Raw genomic sequence first — 20,313 nt, 5'->3', positions numbered from 1 at the left:
ATGACTAGCCACAGAGGCAGACCACAGCATCGTCGTTTAGGTTTTGTTTCAATTTGGCCACTTGGGGACCGCGAATGGATACGCCGGTCCTGCCCAGAAACTCCTGGCCACAAGTTACCTCTCATCCACGAGCTGCGGCTGGGATTGTTTCCGGGTGTATGAACGGGTGGCGGAAAGGCCGCCAGCATATCTGACAGTCCGGACCGGTAGAGATCATCTGATATCAACGTTAGAACTTGGAAAAATTGTCCTGCCCGCCCGAAGATGCATGTTCCAATGCTAGATCCAACACTGGGCCCATTTCTGAGGTGTATAGCTACCTTTTTCTGCGAGATACCCGTCCATAATGTCGAGCCTACTTGCCGGTCGTTTGCCCTTGTCAATCATAGCTGCCAATCTGGTTGCACGGCGAATAAGATCAGGCAAACTTGTTAGACTCCCCCTTGACTCCGCTGCGCGGACTGCATCGATATCCAGCCTGGGCGGCCGCCTCATGGCCGACAGCCGAGTTTGTTGTCGAGGGACATCTCTAAGTTGCACAGACTCTCCAAGATCCGATGAACTCGCTGTGCCCCAAGGCTGCGGAGAAACTTCTGCGGCCAGACTCTCCCTACTAGAAATCTTGATCAACGATGCTCGTGGCTTTTTGATTGTAGAAGCAGTTTCGGATAGACTTGTTGCTGGACTAATGTAGCCGTCATCCTCCAGTGCTGTCTTCGCCTGTGCCGGGTCTTTTCTGCCACTTGTGCCAAAATCGCTGACCCCATTTGCAGTGATCAACGCCGGCTTATGCTGCCGATACACTTCATTTTGAACTAATTGACTCTCGTCTTCAAACTCGTCATCTCCAGATTCCCTGCTTTTTTCCGTTATTGATTCCTCGTAGAATGCGTCGTTATAGCCAGGGCTACCCATCTCAGGTGATCCAGGCCATGTTTCAGGCATAGCCGCACTCGACGCGTAAGATCCATGAGATCTCGACCGGGGACTTTCTTCAGGTATTGGAGAAACTAAAGACGCGCTTGAATAAAAGGATGACTGCCCCCTTCGGCTGGAAGGCGGAGGTCCCAGGTTTGCACTCTTCCTGGGTGGTGCCGAGGAACTCGCGGGAATCGGTATGGGAAAGTCGGGTATGGATCCCACAGATGATAGAGTTCGCCGCGTAGAGGTCTCTGATGGAGCTGTCGGGGCAGAGATGTTGTAATTGGTGTTCTTGTCTTGAAGGCTACCCGGGAGGACTGGTCGAGAGATGAAAACAGGAGTCGGTTGTTGTGGTTTCGATTGGTCGAGTATCGAGGGGATTCTGCTCTGGCTGGGTCTCGGAGGCCTTTGAGGTCTATCTTGCGATTTTGGGAGGGAAGACCGCGACAAATTCGAGTCTATGAAAGCTGACGGCGAGGTATTGCTATTGGTGAGCGGCCACTGTGGCACCTGTGCCGGTCTTGATATTTTCTGGCCAGACTTTGGATCATGGCCCGGAGGCATTCTATTCTTCGCGAACCTAGTTCGAGAATACCCGGGCAGCGGTGGTTGCAACGGTATCGAGGACTCAAAGGGGTTCGGGTTCGGGTTCGGGTTCTGTTGCATCCGTGGCTGTTCTTTTGCGTCCCTTGCTAACATGCCTTGGACCTGTTCCCGGGCCTTCTTAACAGACCCAGGCGTTTTGTATGGTCGGTCCATATCCCTTCCATTGTAGGGCTGAAGCATTTGACAACCTTCAGCAGCAGCGAACCGTTAATCGCGGAATCAATCGGGTTGGTTTTAGTGATTTATTTGCAGGCATTCCCCCTCATAAACCAAAGATTGGCCGAAAAGGATCAAAGTTGCGTAAATATTCCCAATGCTATGCTGCGTAGCTATCGGGCTGTTGTATCGGGAATGGGTTGGTCAACTTGCAAGTCGTCGTGTTGCATCAAGATTAAAACGTGTCGTGCTATGGAGAAACGTGAATGGAAGTTGCGGCAAGTCGCATGTGTGGCATATTACATCAAAACGAGTGGCAGCGTCATTTGAAGACAAAGTTGCAACCCGTTCAAGTTCACGAAAGTCTGGAACAAAAAGAGTGAAAGCAGGGCTGCGTGTTCATTTAGGAACACGAGTCAGCTCTCCAATGGAAAAGAGCAAAGACAAATGGCGCCCCAATATTGTGTAGACAACCTATTAAGCTGGCGTTAGTGGCTTCGTTTGGACAAGATGATAGACCCCCAGGACACTGCAGCCAGTTGGCAGTCCAGCGAGTGCCGTTTGTAGCTCTCAGCATCAAGTGACGGAATAGAGGACGACAGCACGGGTGATTGGGGTTATGGGCTACGTACGAGAGACGCCGATAGTCTCAGATTCTACCACTTAGTGGCAAGAGAATAATTCCTGAAACAGCATGCCCCAAATCGGAACTGATGGCAAGAAGAGACTCGCAGAGTCTCAGAAATAGACAGGATCGGCAGCGACCAAATAGCCGCAAAAGAAAAACCAGAAGAAATAGGGCGCCTGGGGCCAGGGAAGTCGACCAAGAAGAAGGAAAAGAAAAGTTCAAAGTTCTGGGGATAGAAATTCGCCAACGTCGGAACCTTTCTGAGTTTTCGAGACTTGGCTGCGTGTCGCAAAGCACGGCTGGGGGGGGGGCTCGTTTCAGATGTTGCGCCAGGCAATAGGAAAACGAGCTAGTAAGTCAGTAGACTGTCGACGTCGTAAGCGAGGATCTCGACGATGTGAATGAACAACTACAATAGCAAGGAAAAGAAAGAAAAGAAGGAAGAGAAAAGGGAGGATTGAAGCAAAAAAACAAAAACAACGGAAAGTGAGTATGGGGATTCGCTCGTGCTGCGGCAGCGAGTCTACTACTGGCCGATGTGGAGGCCGGAGCAGATTTGTTGTTGATGCTGCATGAAGCAATTTCTGGGACATTGATTTCTCCATGGCAGTAGAAAACAGCTCTTACCTGGTACACGGATAGATAACCTGACGTTGAGGGCTCGAGCCGCGTCTGCCGGCCAGACAGCGTTTGCCTATCGTGGACACGCAAACAGGTGCAAAAGCCCAGATGTGAAGAGAATGGAAGTGAACGAGTGAAAGCAGCTGCAGCTATCCGCGGGACGCTGGAGGGGGAGAGGTGCAGCTGAGGCAGCTGCGACGAAGTCTGAACCTGCCGTGGGGGAAGTCGCGACGCAAAAGGCGCAGGAAGAGACGAAAGTAGCCCTTAGGTCGCGTGGGGTTTAACAGATTGCAAGAGAAAGCATGGCGACCATGAGTCCGTCCGTATTATTATTACTATTGTACGTGTATTGACGTCCCCATGCACTCGACAACTCGACGATGGACGCAACCTAGGTGAGCACCGCAAAATGGAGCAGGGGGTCAGGGCTGGCTTGTTCGCGTCGAACCCGGTGAACCCGGTGCGAGGTTCCTCGACGACTCGTGCGCTGCATCACGTCAAAGAATCGTCTGCTGATGGAGATTTAAGGCACCTGAAATTTGCACTCGAACAAACAAACATGCGGACGCGAACTGGAGCGCCGGGGGTCGCGTACGGTACCGGCTTTTGCAAGGGCAAACATGGATTGGTCCGAGGCCTTTTAGGTCTCCTGGGTCTTGTTCCATGATCCAGCATCACGCGATTCACGGTGCCCGTCCGAACCCAGCCAACCGTCCACGGCCGACGGGATGTCTCCGCCTGGCGCGTGTCAGTACAGGTGTGGGCCCGACCCAGGACGTCCATTGATATCATCCAGGACCGCAGAAGCCAACTAGTCGTCCCACCGAAACCAGTCAACGTTGCCGACTACTACTCCTACCTCCTACGTAGTACGGAGTAGGACTCGGTGCTAAGAAGACGGCGCACGTGGACGGACAGCGGAAACCGGCGCAAGCGGCTGGCATGGCGCAGGCCAAAAGTGCTCGAGCCCGCACAGGGGCCCAGCTGAGATGAGGACAATCTCCAAACAACCGCGGCCTGAACTCGGCAGCCGCAATTCTGGCAGTTGCAGCCGGCTCAGGTGTCGTCTTGGTTTTATCTTCTTCTTGGCCGGATGGCGCCGCGTACTCTGCACTGGTTGCGGTCAACAATGCATGGGTTTCCATTCGCTTGCTACTCCGTACTTCAAGAGTGCCTTCACACCGGCTCGTGGTTAGTTGCACTCATGAAAGCCAGTCCACGTCTCATCCCTGCCCTTGACTTCAAGGCGCAACGTCCCCGTGGTCAACTGGAAACACTAGCGCCATGTACCTGCATGGAAATGCACCCACACAGGGAGCAGGACATCCTAATAGTCCCGGTCCAGGGACGACTACTTCCTAGCGTGGTCGGAGCACGCCGCCATCATATGTAACGATACTATGTCGTTGGCTGCTTCATCTTGATCAACGGTTGGCAGCATTCGAGAGGAAGAAGCAGAAGAAGAAGCACCCAGTCAAAATGTCACAATCCATGTGACACGATCACACAGGCTTCACGACCCCGGATTTAATTGTAGTGACAACCGAGGAGACAACATATGTTCTCGTGCTTGGTGGCGCGAGATGCCAGGGCGTAATTCTTCCAAGCTTGCCCAGAACCACATTGCTCGAGTTGAATAGGAGGATGGCCATCTGATCACCAGGAGCTCAACTGGCGCCCACGACTCCTCCAAAAACCGACCATAAGGGATGCGACGGCGAGCGGAGATGGTCAGCACGAATCTTCTATGTGTCCTCGCAGGGCACTTTCGTGTGTCTTCTTCTTTGCTGTCAATTTCGTCCATCGACTTGAGTTGCCTGGATGGATTCCACCATCCCGAGGCACCTAGTGCATGCTCAGAGCACCTTTAATCTTAATGCCCATTGAACAAAACCGTAATAATACGAGTAGTACGATACTAGCACAAAGAAAAAGCGACGGACGAATAGCGACTCGTGTACACGGCTGTAACATTGCTGTCAATTGTTACCGTCTGGTGTCAATGTTGGTAATGGCACACGGAGTCCGGGGTGGGACATTTGTTGCGCCGACAAGTCTCCCATGATGATTGTTCTTCGACATCCTCGAGACAAAGACGTTCGGGCCAAGAGGAAAGAAAGATTCGGCATAACACGCTATGTACTGTTATATACAGCAATATGCTAGCATATACTCGGGCGTGGCCGAACATCTTCCGGCACAGACTCAGTTTCAGATCAATACCGCTGGTCTGACCAACAGCGGGTGACTCTTGTCCACGAGACAAAAAAAAAAGAGGACACCTGGAGAGCTGCCCGGTGCTGCAACTACTGACGCCAGCCATTGTGTGTCCCTCAATGGTGGGACCAGCCAAATTTAATAGTCGATATAGATACTAAAATAAAATACGCAACTCAAGATGAACGGGACCAGCTGTGGGGCCCTCATGGCTAGATGCAAGAAAGGACATGCAAAAGCCTCGTCTCGTGGCTGTGGAAGATTGACGCAGCTGAGAATGAACAGATTTCCGTCGTATCAAGGATAATTCAAGATCAGTCATGGAACTTTCTCCATTGTGTGGGCAGTTTTACGTGCACAACTTCAACGTGTCCAGTACGAACGTCAACGTGCAGCGTCTCGCTCCTCGACGAAGTCGAAGCCGGTGACACGCAACTCGAACCATTTCGATTCCCGACCAACCCTCTGTACATACTCAGCACCGACGAGGTCTCCAGTCAGGGATGACGTAGCCAGAGGCACCTGGCTTGACAATGTCAAACTTGTCCTCTCCCTGCCAAGCATGCAGGAACCAACCAACGTTCTTTTCCTTGAACCACTCGCAATTATCGTCGAATGTTTTCCAGTAACGCCTGTACTGAGCAACACCTACGTCACTCCTCCCAGGGTTGTGGTTAGTCGGGCCCCAAGCCCAAGGGCTCTCCGTAATCATAGTAGGCAGCTTGACATGATCCAAAACCCACTGCGTAGCCTGCTGGACGTATGCCCACGCCTTGCTCTCAGGGTTGTTGCCGTGATAGAAGGGCATGGGATGGATGTGAGCATAGTCCGAGCTACCTCTGATGCCGCGACCCAGATCCGTCAGGTTATCGCCGTTGCGCAGGGAACGGGGGCGGTCCCAATCCTCGCTGATGCCCGCTTTGATATCATGCTCGTTCATCCGCCTGCGAAATTCTTTGAGGTCGTTGACGAAGTTGGAAGAGTCCATGCCGTCTCCAACTGGCTCAGAGCCCCAGTCAGCGCTGTGGACAACATACGGTGCTACGGCCGCGAATTCAGGATCATCGAGGGTGTCGTAAATAGCCTGTTGGGAACGTCTCCAGACGTCCTGCTGACACGTCAGCCCATCGGGGTCACTGCTTCGTGTGGATATTACACAAAGAAAAGGTCACGAATGGGGGGTGTGAGACGGACACCGTTGCCAAAGTTTGTCCAGACCTGCAAGATGATAGCCATGTTGTTCTTGGCCGCAGCTCGAATCGCATTCTTGAACACGATCGACTTGGTGCATGTAGGGTAGTACATGCGTACGATGCTCGCCCCAAAGTCCTCCTTCATCTTGGCAAAGTCCTCATTCATCCTGTTGAAGCCGCTGGCGTCCCTCATTGCAGTCGTCATCCTCAAGAGGGTAGCTGAATCCCTGAAAGCCGTATGCCATGGACTGCGGACACCACCAATCCTTCAACTGCACGTTGGGCGCCGTCAAACCTCCAGGCAACTTGGCGCCACCATAAGGAAAGCAGCTGGGAGTTGCTGCTGCGGCAGCGATGGCTGCAAGACTGACGAGAACCAGGGGTGTGAGGTGCATTCTGACACAGTAGAGGGTGTATGTAGTCTTGGGGCGACGGGAACCATCCCGACGAACCCAGGCAGACGATGGCTGCGGGTATCCTTAAATACTGACACTCTGCTGCTTCCGCTTCTGCTTCTGCTCTTCACGCGGGAAGCACGATGGGTTCCGAGAGAGAGAGCCTAATGCCATCTCCAAAGTCAAATGCCCTCACATTCCCATCCAGTCAGACCATGGCAGCGTGAATAGGCGTACCACGGCCGGATGGTCCCGTCCTCTGCCTTGCTTAGGGCCTCAACGGCACCAAAATCTCATTTCCATTCCGGGACAAGTCGTCTCTCAAATCGCCATACGTATAGACGACTCAAATTCCGCCGCGGCCCGTAGGCCTAGCTAGGTCTTACTCATAGATGGCGGGATGCGACGTTATTCTCTGAAACGGACCGACTGTCGACACGAATATCCTACGTCTCCTTGATGCTGTAGCTCTTTGTACTACGCAGACTCAATTGTTCGGCTGACATTTGTTCCAGCAACGCACCTCCAATTGCGGCAAAACTCATGCTCAGAACCGGCGGGGCTCCATCGCGGAGGTTTCAGTCGGGGCCATCTGAGTGTGCTTCCCCACGATCGCGTTAGCTAGATGAATCATGATGGAAGACTAGCATTACATTGCCGGGGTTGGTGCATGAATGAAAGACATTGTTCTCACCGTCGCGTTTGTCCAGCTTCTCCACCGTCGAGAAAATGCTACAGAGGCATTGAAAGACATGGCTTATTTTTGACTCTTGGTGCCTGGTCAGGCGGGAGGGGCTCGGGCTGCCCAATCGGCTGTGCTGGGTCCGTTGGCCTGAGTTCGGGAAGGAGCAATGAACACATCACGTTTGGTTGTCATTCTCATTTTTCGGCCAGACTGTGCAAATTGCCGCCGTCCTTCAGAATCGCTGCCTTTTAACTGCCGCCCCTTCGCTCTACCATATGGGTGTCAAAGCATAAAATGCCGTCACGCCCTGCTATTCATGTGAGTTACCCAGCCCACCGTCGTGCCAATTCAGCGATGAAGTCATACCCACTGCCGGTACGGATTACCTGTGCCGACGTGCGCCGCACCCCTTGTGGCTGACATTTGTGCGACAGATGCTGACGCAATGGCCGACCTGAAGGCATCCTGGCCAGCTCTGCCAAGATGCGATAGCGATTTCCGAACAATAGGGTATTGCCTGTTTCTGAATGCGGATTCACAAGCTGCCTGAAGCTCTGAACTCAGCCTGTCCGACTCCGTTGAAGATGGCCCCGCAAGCATTAGACAATTCAGTATACTAGTCACGGTTCTTTCTTGCCCAGCAGCCGCAGCGCATTGGAGTGGTGTCAGGCCGTAGGAGCTCTCACATGGACTGGTGTCCACGCCAGCTTCCAACAAACAGCGAACAGTACAGTCCAACCCAAAGGTAGAGTCCAACCCGAAGGTAGGTTGCAGCGATGTGTAATGGGGTTCGGCCGAAGAAGTCCTTTGCGTTGAGCTCCAACTCGTCCGATTAGTCCATCAACTCCAGGAGTATGTCCGTCATAGAGAGCCAGATGGAGAAGATTTCTTCCAAATATGTCCCTGGCTGTGGTGCATGGAGATAGTTATTTGATTGCTGCTTGTTGAACCCGAGTGGTTTCTAGAATCGGGACACAGTCGTACGATACAACATGGCAGACGGCTATGCTCGACGATGTCAAGCCCGAATGCCGATCTCAAGTGCTGATACGAGTCACGGTACCGCTTGAGCTCTGTCTTCCAAACGTCTTCCGAGATCCCAACGCCCAGACCGTTGAGGTATGATTCCCGCACGGAAATGGCGTATCCTCGCCTCGTGGGTCTCCAGCTCGCCTACAGACCCAAAACAAGAGCAGCGGCACCTTTTTCTTATCCTTGCGGCAAAAAGCACATGTTTCGTAACTTGAGCAACCCGTCTTGATCGGAACCGACGACTTTAGAGAACTACTACCCCCTTCCATATGCTGGATAGGTCAACGAATGAGTGGGAGTGGTCGGCCATGCGCACTAGTCGGAGCTGTAGGGTGGTGCCTCTTTTTAAGTTGCCGCTTCACAAATCACGGGCCAAAGTGACAGCAACAGCCTTGCACTTGCAGTAGTGACGAACTTGAGTCACAACGCAGCCCAGGGCTGCACAAGGACAGCTGACGCCAGGCTATGGAACTTGGCATGAGCATGGGACGACCTGGTTGAAGACTCGAGAAAGCATGGCTACTTACTAACTACGAGGTCCGATCGTCCCAGGTTATGCAACCATCTTCACCGACGACTGCGGCAAGCTGACCAACAATCTCGCCTGTGGCAGCTTCATGCAACAACATACTTTGTTCGCTCTCAACCACCGACCCATTGCAAAGACATAGTTCTCTGCCGGTGGAGAGTCGTTATCCCGCGTGCTAGAAACGCAAAGGCGCAATCATGGCACAACTTTCCTAGCTATCGAGACGGCATCGCGTGGACAGGACCTGATTCGTCCTCGGTGACCCCATACATGAACAAAACTAGCTAAACAGAATCAGCAGCAAAAAGGCACCCGTATAACACCAAGAGACGGGAGTAAGTAACGCGGCTGACCTGGGTGGGCGGGAGAATCCGACGGCATCGTTGGAGTCGAGGAATAGGACAGAGAAGCGTCCAACAGGGGTGAAATCACAAGCTCTGAACATGTATAGCAAGTTTCCTCATGGGGTTTTAGGGGAATGCAAAGGTCAATTTTTCACCTGGACCTAGGCTTTGCGAGGCCGGGCACATTTGAGCATAGCCTTAAAAGACACCTCCAAAAGCAGGCAACCTAATTCAAGCTTTCCCGACACAATCTCAGAGAATCCAACCGGCCAGCGCAAACAGAGCAATTCGTTGCTGGTAACGGTCATCTAGGCTTGGTAAAACACCTCCTCCATTGGCTTCCACCAGCTTGGCACGCCCGCCTCGGAGCTGACAGCCCCAGGCACAAGGCTCTCCTGGAAGCTGTCCGTCATCTTCCACCACTCACGGACTTTGGGGTTGTCCGCCATGCGCTCCATGTCGCCGGCGTAGTCGTAGCCAATGTACTTGTACGAGCCGAACAAGAGGCCGGTGGTATCGTCGTAGAAGATGCTGTCTGCGAGGGCGTCAGGAGTCCAGACTCGGCAGTCACGACGGGAAAATCAATCGCCTCGGGTGAGGGGGTTTGCCACTTACAGTCCTCAATCCCGCATTGCTTGATCTGCTTGGCCACCTCGGGCCAAACGGCGGCGTGGCACGCCTTGTACTGGTCCACACATTCCTTCTTCAGCTTCACGACCTGGGCGAACCTTCGACCAGGATTCTTGGTTCGCGTGGCTGACAGTGCGCCGAATGCCGCCTCGTCCACAGAGGGCGACCGTGGGGTTTCTGTCGGGGACGGGGGTTTCCACATGGTGCCTTCTGAAAGGGCGCTTGGCGGGCTGGCGGGTTCGTGGGACTATGAGACGAGAGGCTAGAGATTCGAGGGTCAAGGCGAGTTGGCTAGCAGCCCTCGCATTCGTCGGTGCTCTCTTGAGTGATGGTCTCGCAGTCGTTTTGCTGCTCTGCCCGCGAGATGTTGCAGTCCAGGTCGGCACAGGATGGCGCCTCCAGGTAAACAATGCAAAAATGGAGATGACGGGTCAGAGTTTGCAATGGCGATGGTCGGAGCCGTCACTGGAAATGCACCAGTCCCAAGGTTCCCAAGGTCTAGCAAGTGAGGACTAGGAGTGGTCTATGATCCAAGGAAGGCGCGGCAGGTCAGCCCGGGGGGCGACTTTCCCAGACGCAAGTCTCAAATACATCCGGCTGGCGGCTGGCGACTGGCGGCTGGCGGCTGGGAGGAAGTTATGCAAGTCATGAGTTGTGTAATTGCGCGCCGCAAGCTGCAGGCAGGTAGGTGCACGCGGTGGGTTGCGGTTCGTGGGCTCCTTCCTCCTCCTCCCTCCTCCTGTCTCTCGGCTTGCGCAATGCCCCCTCGCCCCCGAGTCCTGAGTCGCGAGTCCCGAGTCCCGAGACACGCTCAACGACCAACCGGTGTCCAGCAGTCAGGAAGACCAGTGGCAATCAAGTCACAGCACAAAGAGTTTAAGACGAGCGAGCGAATTGCACGGCGGGCACGTCGGGCTCGATCCAGGCCGCTGGGCGATGCAAAGATCGGAGCGAGGTGGTGATACAGAGCCCTGGTTCGTCCGACCGACCTTTTCGCCTCGTCACAGATGTCACCTTGTCTTACTTACCTGGCACTCCAGTACGGACTCCGGAGTACGAAGTACAAAGCAGTGCTGTGCTGCTCCCTCCGCACGTACGGGGCGGCAAGCGTCGAATACCTCCCCCCACCGCGCGCGGTCAGCAAAGTGATGGACCGTGGATGGCCTGCCGTGGGCCGTGGCGGCTTGCCGGCAACGAAAGCGAGTACGACCTGACGCACTCGTGGGCGGACTGAGCTTCCGAGTTGAAAGCTGCCGTCCCTCGGTATTCTCTACCGCTTATTACGTACGTTGGTCTGCTGAACCCGAATACAGTGCTGTCAAATAAGGCTGAGCTTGTCATCACCTTGTCGCCTGCCACTTTACCTTTTCGGTCTGGCGGTACGTACAATGAAAGACACAGACGGAAATAGGTTTGGACACCAACTACTAGTACTCCGTACAGGGGATATGCGGCTACGGGGATCCCCTCACCATTGTTCACGATCCACCGAGACCCGCGTCCATGACTTACGTGGTGGCTGGGGGTTGATGACGATCCGAGCTGGAACGAAACTCAATCAAGGCAAAATAGTGATACGTCACATTTTACAGGCATCCAGAGCGTGAGCAGATGATGTGCGTATAAGGAGCGTTGTATTGCGGGTATGAACGTAGAAGCCAGGGTGTAAAAACCCAGCCCCGAACAAGCGAGAGAACTCCAATGATATCCATCTAAAGGATTGTAACGCAAGGTATCCCATCGCTGAATGCCAACAGGTGCAATGTCAACCACTTCCATGCTGCGAAGCACGTCCCCGGGCGTATCCAAAACAGAAACGCCAATATATCGATCCGGTGCGGTGTATCCGTATATTTGGGTATTTCCTTTTATTCGACCGACTCCACACTCCAAGTGCATGCTTGAGTGCACTCTGAATGGGCTGAACAGAACAGTCCAGAAGGGCCTACTTTATTTTCCATACTACTCCTTGGAGTCTTCGTACTGCGGCGGGGCCTCAACTTCCTCCGCCATCAAGCTCACTTTCTCAGACGCAATCGCCTCCTCATGATCCTTTTCCAAAGCCTTTCCTCTGCTAAACGGGCCAAGGCCAAGTTTGCCTTCTCGCTTGCTTCGGGCTAGCGATGTAAGTCGGAAGAACAAGCTGCAAATAGCCATGGCAAACCTATCGATGCATTAGTACGGAGTAATGGTCGATCAATTCCAAAAAGGGGGGGTTGGGACTGACAAAGCTACGCAAACGCCAGCCGTGATGCCCATGAGAACAGGCAGGAAGATATGGGCAGCGATATTGGTGATGAAACGTCCCCATTGCTGTCTGTGTTTGCCGCCGGAAGGTTGGTCATCAGCCGCGTCGTCAGACTGAGGCCGACTAGGGTCGCTATTTTGATGTGCCTCGGTTGTGTCGTTACGAAGGCGGCCAAGGCAATCCTTGAATGGGTTAAAGCCCTGGAGAGCCTTGAATATCTCGGCCATGGCTTCCCTTGCGGTACAAGCCATTGAAGTGCAACCAGACATTTCAGCCGACGTGGTGTCCACTTCAGCAATGGCTATTTCACCTGATGGCGCCTTGAAAAGCTTCACATTAACAACAGGGATGCCGTCAACGAATTGGTTTCCCACTTCGATAACGTGAAGTTCGACATCGAGAAGCTGCATATAAGTGTCCAGGTCCATAACCTCTGGGGCAATCGCCAAGCTGTAACCCAGCCTCTGCATCGTCGATTCACCATTGGTGCTCTCAACCGCAGCGACCAAATCACCATGCCAGGGATCGGCATTGGGATACACTTCGAATCCATTTAGTAACAGCCTTGTATGATCAACAACGTCAAGGTTCAATTGCAAATGGCTGGTTTTGTCTTCACATTGCTTGCACGGAACAGAAACTTGGTGAGATTCTGCTGGAATGGGAATAAGCCATGGTTCGGGTTCGGCATCGATAGGGAGCGCTCTGAAAATGTTCTCGTCTGCCTCGGAAAGCTCGGGAATGATGACGAATCCAGCGGCCGCGACCGCAAAGGCGAGCGGCGAAAGCTGCATTTTGAAGATGCGGCAGTGTGTGCTTGAATATGTTGGCGATGCAAGGTTACAAAAGAAAAAGGTACTGGAAGAGATGACAAGACGTTCTCATATAGGGAGCAGGTTGTGGAGGAAAGAGAAGGGGGAACCGACGTGGCGGTTGGGAAAGCAGACGTTTATGAAGCCAAATCGCATGAGCATTGAGGGCTGGTACGGACCCGTTCGTTTCCCAATGCGCCAGTGCCAGTTGTAGCTGCTTGCGTGTGGTCCGGTTGACTGACTCTCTCTTCGTTTCACGCAACCCGCGCACTGTACGCAGTGGCAAGGTCCGGGACCGATTTGAGAGGAGAAACTGCACCCCGAGAGCCCCACCCTGCCGCGGGTCCTAGTCAAGAGATCCTTCAAGGCCTGGATTGTAATTTGTTGCATGGCTCACGGTAGATATCTTTTGTATGCCTATCCAGACCTTCCACCGTCGCCAGTGACTCCGATGGTACTCTCAGTGACATGGCGGCCATGCTTTTGAGCCTCTTCATCCGCCTCCTCCCTCCTCGTTGTTCACGTCTTGTGGACAAGTGTTCCTTCCTCCACCGGCTTCTGCGGAGCCTAGGCACTTGGCATTGCCGGCATGACCCCACATTGCCGCTACCTCAAATCCTGATTTGGCATACTATCTACTGGATAAGTACACCGTACCAGTCTCACTTGCTGCACCGTGCATCCTGGGCAGTCGTCTCCGTATTCAAAACACCTTCGATGGGAAGCCTGATTCTTTAGTCTCACATAAATAAATCACCAGACACACAAAACATGTCGAATCATGCGTATGGTATGATGTAGTCAGCTTCACTGCAAGACTAGTCTACCTCAATCTTTGGTTGCTGTATTTCATCATAGATATGCGAATTACCTTTCAAGCCGGAGTCTGGAGTCCCTCAATCACCGGTGACCACAAAACGTCGTTCAATTGCAATAATAATGCACATAGAAGTCGTTCCAAGATAATACCATACATGCCACTTCAAAACACAAAAAAAAAAAAAAAAAAAAAAAGAAAACCGATAGCCTTGTTGCAGCCACCTGCATTAAAAAATCCTCCCTCAGAATAACTGACATGTTTTAAAGTTCCGCATGAATAAACCAGTTCAACCGTATCTGTCACGGGTGATCGAAGCGAAAACAGCAGCTGTGTACGAGTCAATCATATTGATTAACAAAGCAAAACCAAATCCCTCTGTCATCGACGTTCTGCTCTATGGCAAGCAAGCTTTCATTTTCCGAGCTGCTTCCTCAGTCCACCGCCGCCAAATACCACCCTGCGCCACGCCAGCACCAAGCTGGGCCACTCCCTGGTGCCGGTGAATTGGTGAGTCGCTTCCCCAAGGAAAATTTGGATTGTTGGGCAAGCTTTTGTCTGGCTGTGGCCCTATCTTATCCGTGGGTTGAGGATGGCTCGAATGTCCGCGTCCTGGAGAATCCTCATCGCTTCTCACTGAAGTTGAAAATGTGGTGGGTACAGGATCGGGATCTATCTGCTCGTTAGCGACGTCTCATTTTCCAGGGCGAAGTGAACAATCCGGTTCCTACTTGACAGTATATTGGACAAAGATGTTATTCCGGGGTCATTGGAATTTGGTAGAGCAAGGCACCGAGTCATGGTCGATGTGCCATTATCAAAAGTGGTGCAACTCCTGTGCATGCTACTGACATGAAGACTGGATGAACCATTGGCCGTTGCATCAGTGCAGATTGGTGTCAATGTCACCGTAGTAACCTCAACACTAGTATGCTCGGTGTATGTTGCCGTTGGCACCATATCTGTTTCAGTTGTATTTTGATACAGACTTGTGCTTTTAATTGTCGAACGCGCTCCAGGCTGACGCGATGCAGTTCCAGTAAAGGACGATATATTTGTCGGCCAGAGTGTGATCTCACTTGGACTTAGTGTCTCAGGTTGACTGGAGGTAAAAGTACTGTCAGTTAGCGTATTGGTCGTAGAGTTTACACCCTCTGTGCCACCGGAAGACAGCATAGTCGAGCTAGTGGAAACAGTCGTTTGTTTGGAGGGCGATTCTGTGGCCGCGCCTGGATCCTCCGAGCTTGTCAAAGCCGGCGATTGAGTAGTTGAGTTGGTCCATCTGGGTCTGCCTGTGGAACTAGGGCCACCTGCACTGGTTGCGAGGGACACAGTGAGTGTAGAAAGCCAACCTGAGGCGCCTGTGAAATGGATATGTTAGAACTACTAGGGTTACTAATATTTAGGGCAGACTTCTGCTTGAACGCTCACTTTGGCTAGCAGTGGCAGTGAAGTTTGGTGACACTATCACTGTTGATGTCAACTTCTTAGTCAACGTCCTGACAGATGTTTCGTTCCTGGTGTCTGTGGAGCTGATCTTGTGAAACCAAGAGGATGATGCAAAGGTGGACGATAAGACGAGAGATTTAGAATATATTGTGCTGTCATGTAGGGTTTGGTGAGGAGAGGTGACATTTGATGGAATTGGAAATGGTGGCAACGTCTGCGTTGTAACACGAGGGAGTGGCTCAGTAGATAGCGGGATTGAGCTTGACCGATATGTGAAACGAGTCCTTGACAAAGAGATTCGAGGACTGGAGGTAGGACTCGAATTGCTATCTGTAGAGTTATGTTCAGTAGAATGCGAGGGAAAGCTACTCAAAACTATACTCGTGATAGTTCTCGTCTGATCAAGGGTTGTCCTCCATGGGCTCTGGTGACTACTATTGAGGGAAGTAGTGGTGGTATTCTGGAACGGAGGAAGCGTAGATTCTAGAGTCATCGTCTTTGTTGTCAAGGCTGAGGATATTCCAGTTGTTTGGATCGGCTGCCGCGAGTCGGTACGGGAAACGACTGTACCTAAAGCAGTGGAACTCATCCATGGCGAATCGGAGCTTCTACTGGGCGAGATGGTCGAATTGGATGGCACTGGAAATGGCGGGCTCGGAGAAGTGTTTGAAACAGTGCCTCTAGATACTCCCGGAGAAGAGGGTCTAGTCTCGGTTTGATGAGAAATAGTGACTGAAAGAGACACAGTCGCACCCGTCCTACTTGTACCAGTAACTGGCGATACGCTGCCTGGCCTGGATGAAACGGAGCCTGGCAGAGGGGAGCCCCGGGTGGCAACAAATGACGAAATAGTCGTAGAAATACCAATTGTTCTGTTCGTCCAGGTTGAGGAGAAGTATGATTTGGTTCTTGAAAGGCCGTCAGTTTCTGCGGTCGATGTTCTTGAAGAGCTAGCAGAGCTTCGACTGGCGCTGGGGCCGCTTGTGTGACTCTCTCCAATACTAGTGCTTTCAGACGATGCCGACCCAAGAACAGTCGTCACAACTTCTGGAGAAGAAACGGTGATCGTTCTTGTGATAAGCGACATTGAAGGCGCCCTTGTGCCTTCAGGCGGCGGACTCCATAATGAAGATGACGACCCGGACGACTCTCTGATATCGTCGCTTTGAGTACTTGTGACTATCGCAGTGACTGTCGCGGTGAAATGAGTTGTCGCTGAAGGAGTAGAGCCCTCATCTGTAGAACTCAAACTTGCAGTAATGGGCGGCTCTGAACTCTCAAATGACGAGGGAGAGGAGACTGCTGAGCTGGTCACAGTTACCTTTGTAGTAATTGTTGCATTTTTGAGTCTGGTAGATGTGCTTTCAGCAGTCAAGGTCGAAGTTTTGGTTCCTACAGCTGTATCGAAAGTCAGCGTAGTTGTGGCAGCAGATGAGAGACTCGAGGGAGAACGAGTGCCGGTCACGGATCCGGAGTTGGTTGCGTCTGTTTCGGCAGAAGACAAATGCTCCAGGTCTGTGGAACTAGATGAAGTCAAAGCCCCTGTCACCCCCAACGCTGAGCTTTTCACCCAAGGGTTGGGTTCCGTAGATGATGATACAGACTCGGACTCGGTGCCTGCCGATCTTGTTGCAGTCGAAACCTGAGTCGACTTGGTAGTATTTTCGTCACTTTTCGATGAAGGCTGGTTCGTGACGGTCAGAACTGTGCTGACGGTAGTCACCGAAGTAAAATCTTGGAATTTCCGTAGTGTCAGGCCCAGAATCTGTTTTACATGTCTGCGGAATACTCACGAGTGACAGAAGAATCCGGTTTGGTAGTCAAAGTTGTTGCCGTAGTTGAAGTCTCATATTCGTACGGAGGCGGATATCCGTAGCCATAGCTCGGAGGCCCGTAATTTGGAGGTGAATCACGACGGCCAACACCGGAAAGAAGACGTGGCTCAACATTGGCTCCGTCCTTGAAAGGATTACCGAAAGCCTGCGAGAAGGAAACAAGAAATCCTAGGTAAAGAACTGGGCCCAAGGCCACGAGTATCATTGGCAGCTTCATCGAGCAGCAAAGGCGGCAAAAAACCAATCTGACCAGACTGTAAGCTGCCAAGGTCGTGGAAAACCCCGCTACGTAGGGACAAAAATGAGTGTCGAAATATCCAGGATTCTTCGAGAAAGAAAACTTGTATATAGGACAGGCGAGTACCAACGCAATTCTAACGAAAGTATGGTATCAAATTGGAAAGAATGAAAGAATCTGTAACTCCAAATCGGCTCGATGTCTCAATGGCTGAGGATCCAAAGGCTGGAGGTACAGGAAAGACCAAGAGTTGATAACGAAAAAAAGGTGCGGCCGGGGCGCGAGAGATGAAGACAACAAACTTGGAAAAGCGCGACGAGAGGGCCTTTTTCATCAATGTCAACTGTCGGCTGCAGGCGAATCACTTGTGCCAGCTGGCAAGTCGTTTACGGCAGGCACGACTGGCATTTCTTGGCCGACCTGATGGGCGCGGAGTACAACAGCTGTCGACAGACTGATGACAACAAAGCTTTCCATCCCCTTGGATTCACATTCGGACACACAAGTCATGAATAACATGCTGGTTTACGGCCTGTGCGTGCGTCTACAGTTGCTCCTATGGATGCATGTAAGTTTGACCCATCTCGAGCAACGTCTCTTGTGAGACAAAACACCATAGGCGACCTGCTTCTATGTGTTAAAGCAAACTTTTGATCAGCGGGGTTCAGCCATTTTGACTATTTCAGCTCTGGACTGCAGCATATTACCGAATATACACCATTTTGGCATTTGTTTCTCGACATGTCTGTGGTACAATACAGCTCCTTGTGACGCCATCAACACATCTACCTGGAGAAATACGTAGAAGTGGATTCCTTGCTGGAGGATATTCGGTTCGTGGGACATGTAAGATGGAAGTGAGTTGTGAAACAGTTCGTGGCTGTCCGTCGTCGCCAAGTATGCAGACAGCCGTGGAACTGTTGCACAATCGATGGTGTACCTGCAGACAATGCGAAGTCGAATACACCGTGTTCGCTTCCAACGGTCTCACAGCCCCCTATTCCCAAGGTCCAGCCGGCATGGCAAACGATATTCCGGAGTGGCGACTCTGATAAAAAAAAACGCGGTCGAGTTTGGTAGAAGATTAACGTGAAGGGAGTCTAGTTTCGAGCCAATGCGTCAAACAAGTGGATGAGCAACAAGGGTCTGGTCTCAGCATCGACACAAATGGCGGGACGACAAGTCCCAAGGCCTACGGTCTAATTATTCCTCAAAAATAGCTCAAGATACAATACTGACTCAAGTTTGCTTACTAGCACCAGATCTTTTCTTTCAAACGTTGGCTTCCCTGGACTAGACGATGACATTCAAGACGTTGGACCGCATTGGCGACGTTCGTCTACCTGCACGCAAGCCAGCAGCTACCAAGGAGGAAGCTCGCCTTGAATGATGAAGTGACATAAGAAATAGTGACAGGTCTAGCCTATCCGACCCTAGGAATTAATGTATGCTGTCGCACGTCTCGGCTATTGGGCCTTCTTTGCCGCCTCTCGAAGGGTCGGTGCCGTTTCATCCGTCATGTTTGTGTTTAGCTCCTCGATATCTGCGGCCCACAATGCGGCCCCGACTGCTAGCTGTTACCATCAACGATGCTTCGGAGCCATTGTGCGATGGTCTTACCAGTGTTGGTGTAGGTGAAAAAGATGTTGGCAACGGGCACCATTTCCAGCAAAGTGGCTACAAAGCCGAAGCTGACGGGCAATTGAATTGTCAGCTGAGCTGGGGAAGCGCCTAAGGAGCTCAGTTGATGAGGCGATGGTTTACTCACGCTGTGTAGGCGCCGGCATGTCTTTCTACCCATTCGCGGCGTTGCGCAGCCGACCAATTCTTCAGCTGGAAGTACTGTTTTACGAAAAAAAAAAAAAAAAAAAAAAAAAAACAGACAAACATACACGACCATGAACGAGGGCCCCCCTGGCTCGGGCTACACGAATTGTTAGCCTGGAACTCCTATGACGGGCAACGCGGCCTCATACCTTGAAGAAAGAGAAACATGGCTGTGCCAACCACAGGGATGAAGTTAAGAGGCAGATACATGATGTATCGAATAATAGCCGTCGGACTAAACTTTGTGAAGGGGCTCTTCAACGTCTTACCCAGCCTCTTCATCGGGTCGCTTCCAGACTTGACCTCGCGGCCCTCACGGACCATGTTGACAGCATTTCTGGAGATCAGTGTGCCGTCAAATGTGTCGAGGATTGACTGCTGAAGGATCCAGTTCCTAGAGATTAAATTTGTGATAGTTGAACTTTCATTCAGTACGAGCACAACCGTAGAAAAGACGGCGAGTGGACCGCTCGTGAAGATGAGCACGGCAAGCTGTGGAAGGTAGGTGAAAGCAAACATGCCGCCTATTACACCCGCAGACAGAGTGAGATACGAGCCGATTTTGGAGATGAACGGTCTCCAGAGAGATTTGTGCGAGAGAAAGTAAGCAATACCCTGGAGGAGATCAGCACGATGCGTTGCTTCAACCGCGGTGATTACCGAAGACTGTAGTTACCTTGATGGGATACAGATAAGCCCTGCTCTTGAGCGCTTGATACGCCACGTCCTTGGCCTTGTGAAGGTCTTCCCTCCTATGACATGTCAGTTTTCAAGTCAACGACGGGCGGGGAAAGTCCTACAGGATTCCCTGGGCCTTCTCATTGACGGAGTCAACGACTCGGCTGCTTCTGGACTTGCCGCCCTTGACGTTGTCTGCCATTGTTCTCCGCGCAGCTTGTCCTGGCACGGCACTCGAGGAGGTATACTGAGTGGCTTCTGAGCCCAATCAAGTTGCGAAGGCGATCTAGTCTGGCAGCGCAGCGTTGGGAGTTTTGGCCTTGATGTATCACGGTGCTTGTAACCATGATGAGTCCATGACGAGGCAGATCACGTCGTCTATGCCGTCATACTAGGTTGATGAGCCGTCTTCGGTGGGCCGTTGTTCGGTTTCGGACTAGTGCCATTGGCCG

General features: G+C 52.1%; 6 protein-coding genes across 6 annotated transcripts; 1 reads left to right on the top strand and 5 right to left on the bottom strand.

Annotated features, from left to right (window-relative positions):
- Window positions 1-279: 279 nt before the first annotated feature.
- Window positions 280-1,680, bottom strand: MAM_03309 (uncharacterized protein; the record flags this gene model as incomplete). Its single annotated transcript, XM_040822108.1, has 1 exon — window positions 280-1,680. One exon carries the CDS (start codon window positions 1,678-1,680, stop codon window positions 280-282), a length of 1,401 nt encoding a protein of 466 aa, XP_040679913.1.
- Window positions 1,681-5,624: 3,944 nt separating this feature from the next.
- MAM_03308 (B-(1-6) glucan synthase) lies at window positions 5,625-6,535 on the bottom strand (the record flags this gene model as incomplete). The annotated part of the gene is made up of 2 exons (XM_040822107.1): window positions 5,625-6,257; window positions 6,344-6,535. The coding sequence occupies 2 exons, from the start codon at window positions 6,533-6,535 to the stop codon at window positions 5,625-5,627; spliced, it is 825 nt and encodes a 274-aa protein (XP_040679912.1).
- Window positions 6,536-9,635: 3,100 nt separating this feature from the next.
- Window positions 9,636-10,159, bottom strand: MAM_03307 (DUF718 domain protein; the record flags this gene model as incomplete). Its single annotated transcript, XM_040822106.1, has 2 exons — window positions 9,636-9,862; window positions 9,943-10,159. 2 exons carry the CDS (start codon window positions 10,157-10,159, stop codon window positions 9,636-9,638), a joined length of 444 nt encoding a protein of 147 aa, XP_040679911.1.
- Window positions 10,160-11,919: 1,760 nt separating this feature from the next.
- MAM_03306 (uncharacterized protein) lies at window positions 11,920-12,999 on the bottom strand (the record flags this gene model as incomplete). The annotated part of the gene is made up of 2 exons (XM_040822105.1): window positions 11,920-12,121; window positions 12,185-12,999. The coding sequence occupies 2 exons, from the start codon at window positions 12,997-12,999 to the stop codon at window positions 11,920-11,922; spliced, it is 1,017 nt and encodes a 338-aa protein (XP_040679910.1).
- Window positions 13,000-16,542: 3,543 nt separating this feature from the next.
- Window positions 16,543-16,929, top strand: MAM_03305 (uncharacterized protein; the record flags this gene model as incomplete). The annotated part of the gene is made up of 1 exon (XM_040822104.1): window positions 16,543-16,929. One exon carries the CDS (start codon window positions 16,543-16,545, stop codon window positions 16,927-16,929), a length of 387 nt encoding a protein of 128 aa, XP_040679909.1.
- A 1,893-nt stretch (window positions 16,930-18,822) lies between these two features.
- Window positions 18,823-20,063, bottom strand: MAM_03304 (uncharacterized protein; the record flags this gene model as incomplete). The annotated part of the gene is made up of 7 exons (XM_040822103.1): window positions 18,823-18,923; window positions 18,977-19,047; window positions 19,125-19,189; window positions 19,249-19,280; window positions 19,333-19,798; window positions 19,860-19,935; window positions 19,984-20,063. 7 exons carry the CDS (start codon window positions 20,061-20,063, stop codon window positions 18,823-18,825), a joined length of 891 nt encoding a protein of 296 aa, XP_040679908.1.
- Window positions 20,064-20,313: the final 250 nt, after the last annotated feature.

This window comes from Metarhizium album (genome assembly GCF_000804445.1).
Source record: "Metarhizium album ARSEF 1941 chromosome Unknown scaffold_6, whole genome shotgun sequence".
In the NCBI taxonomy this organism is placed as follows: domain Eukaryota; kingdom Fungi; phylum Ascomycota; class Sordariomycetes; order Hypocreales; family Clavicipitaceae; genus Metarhizium; species Metarhizium album.
Note: the sequence above shows the minus strand (reverse complement) of the source record. Positions and strands in the feature narration are given on the sequence as shown.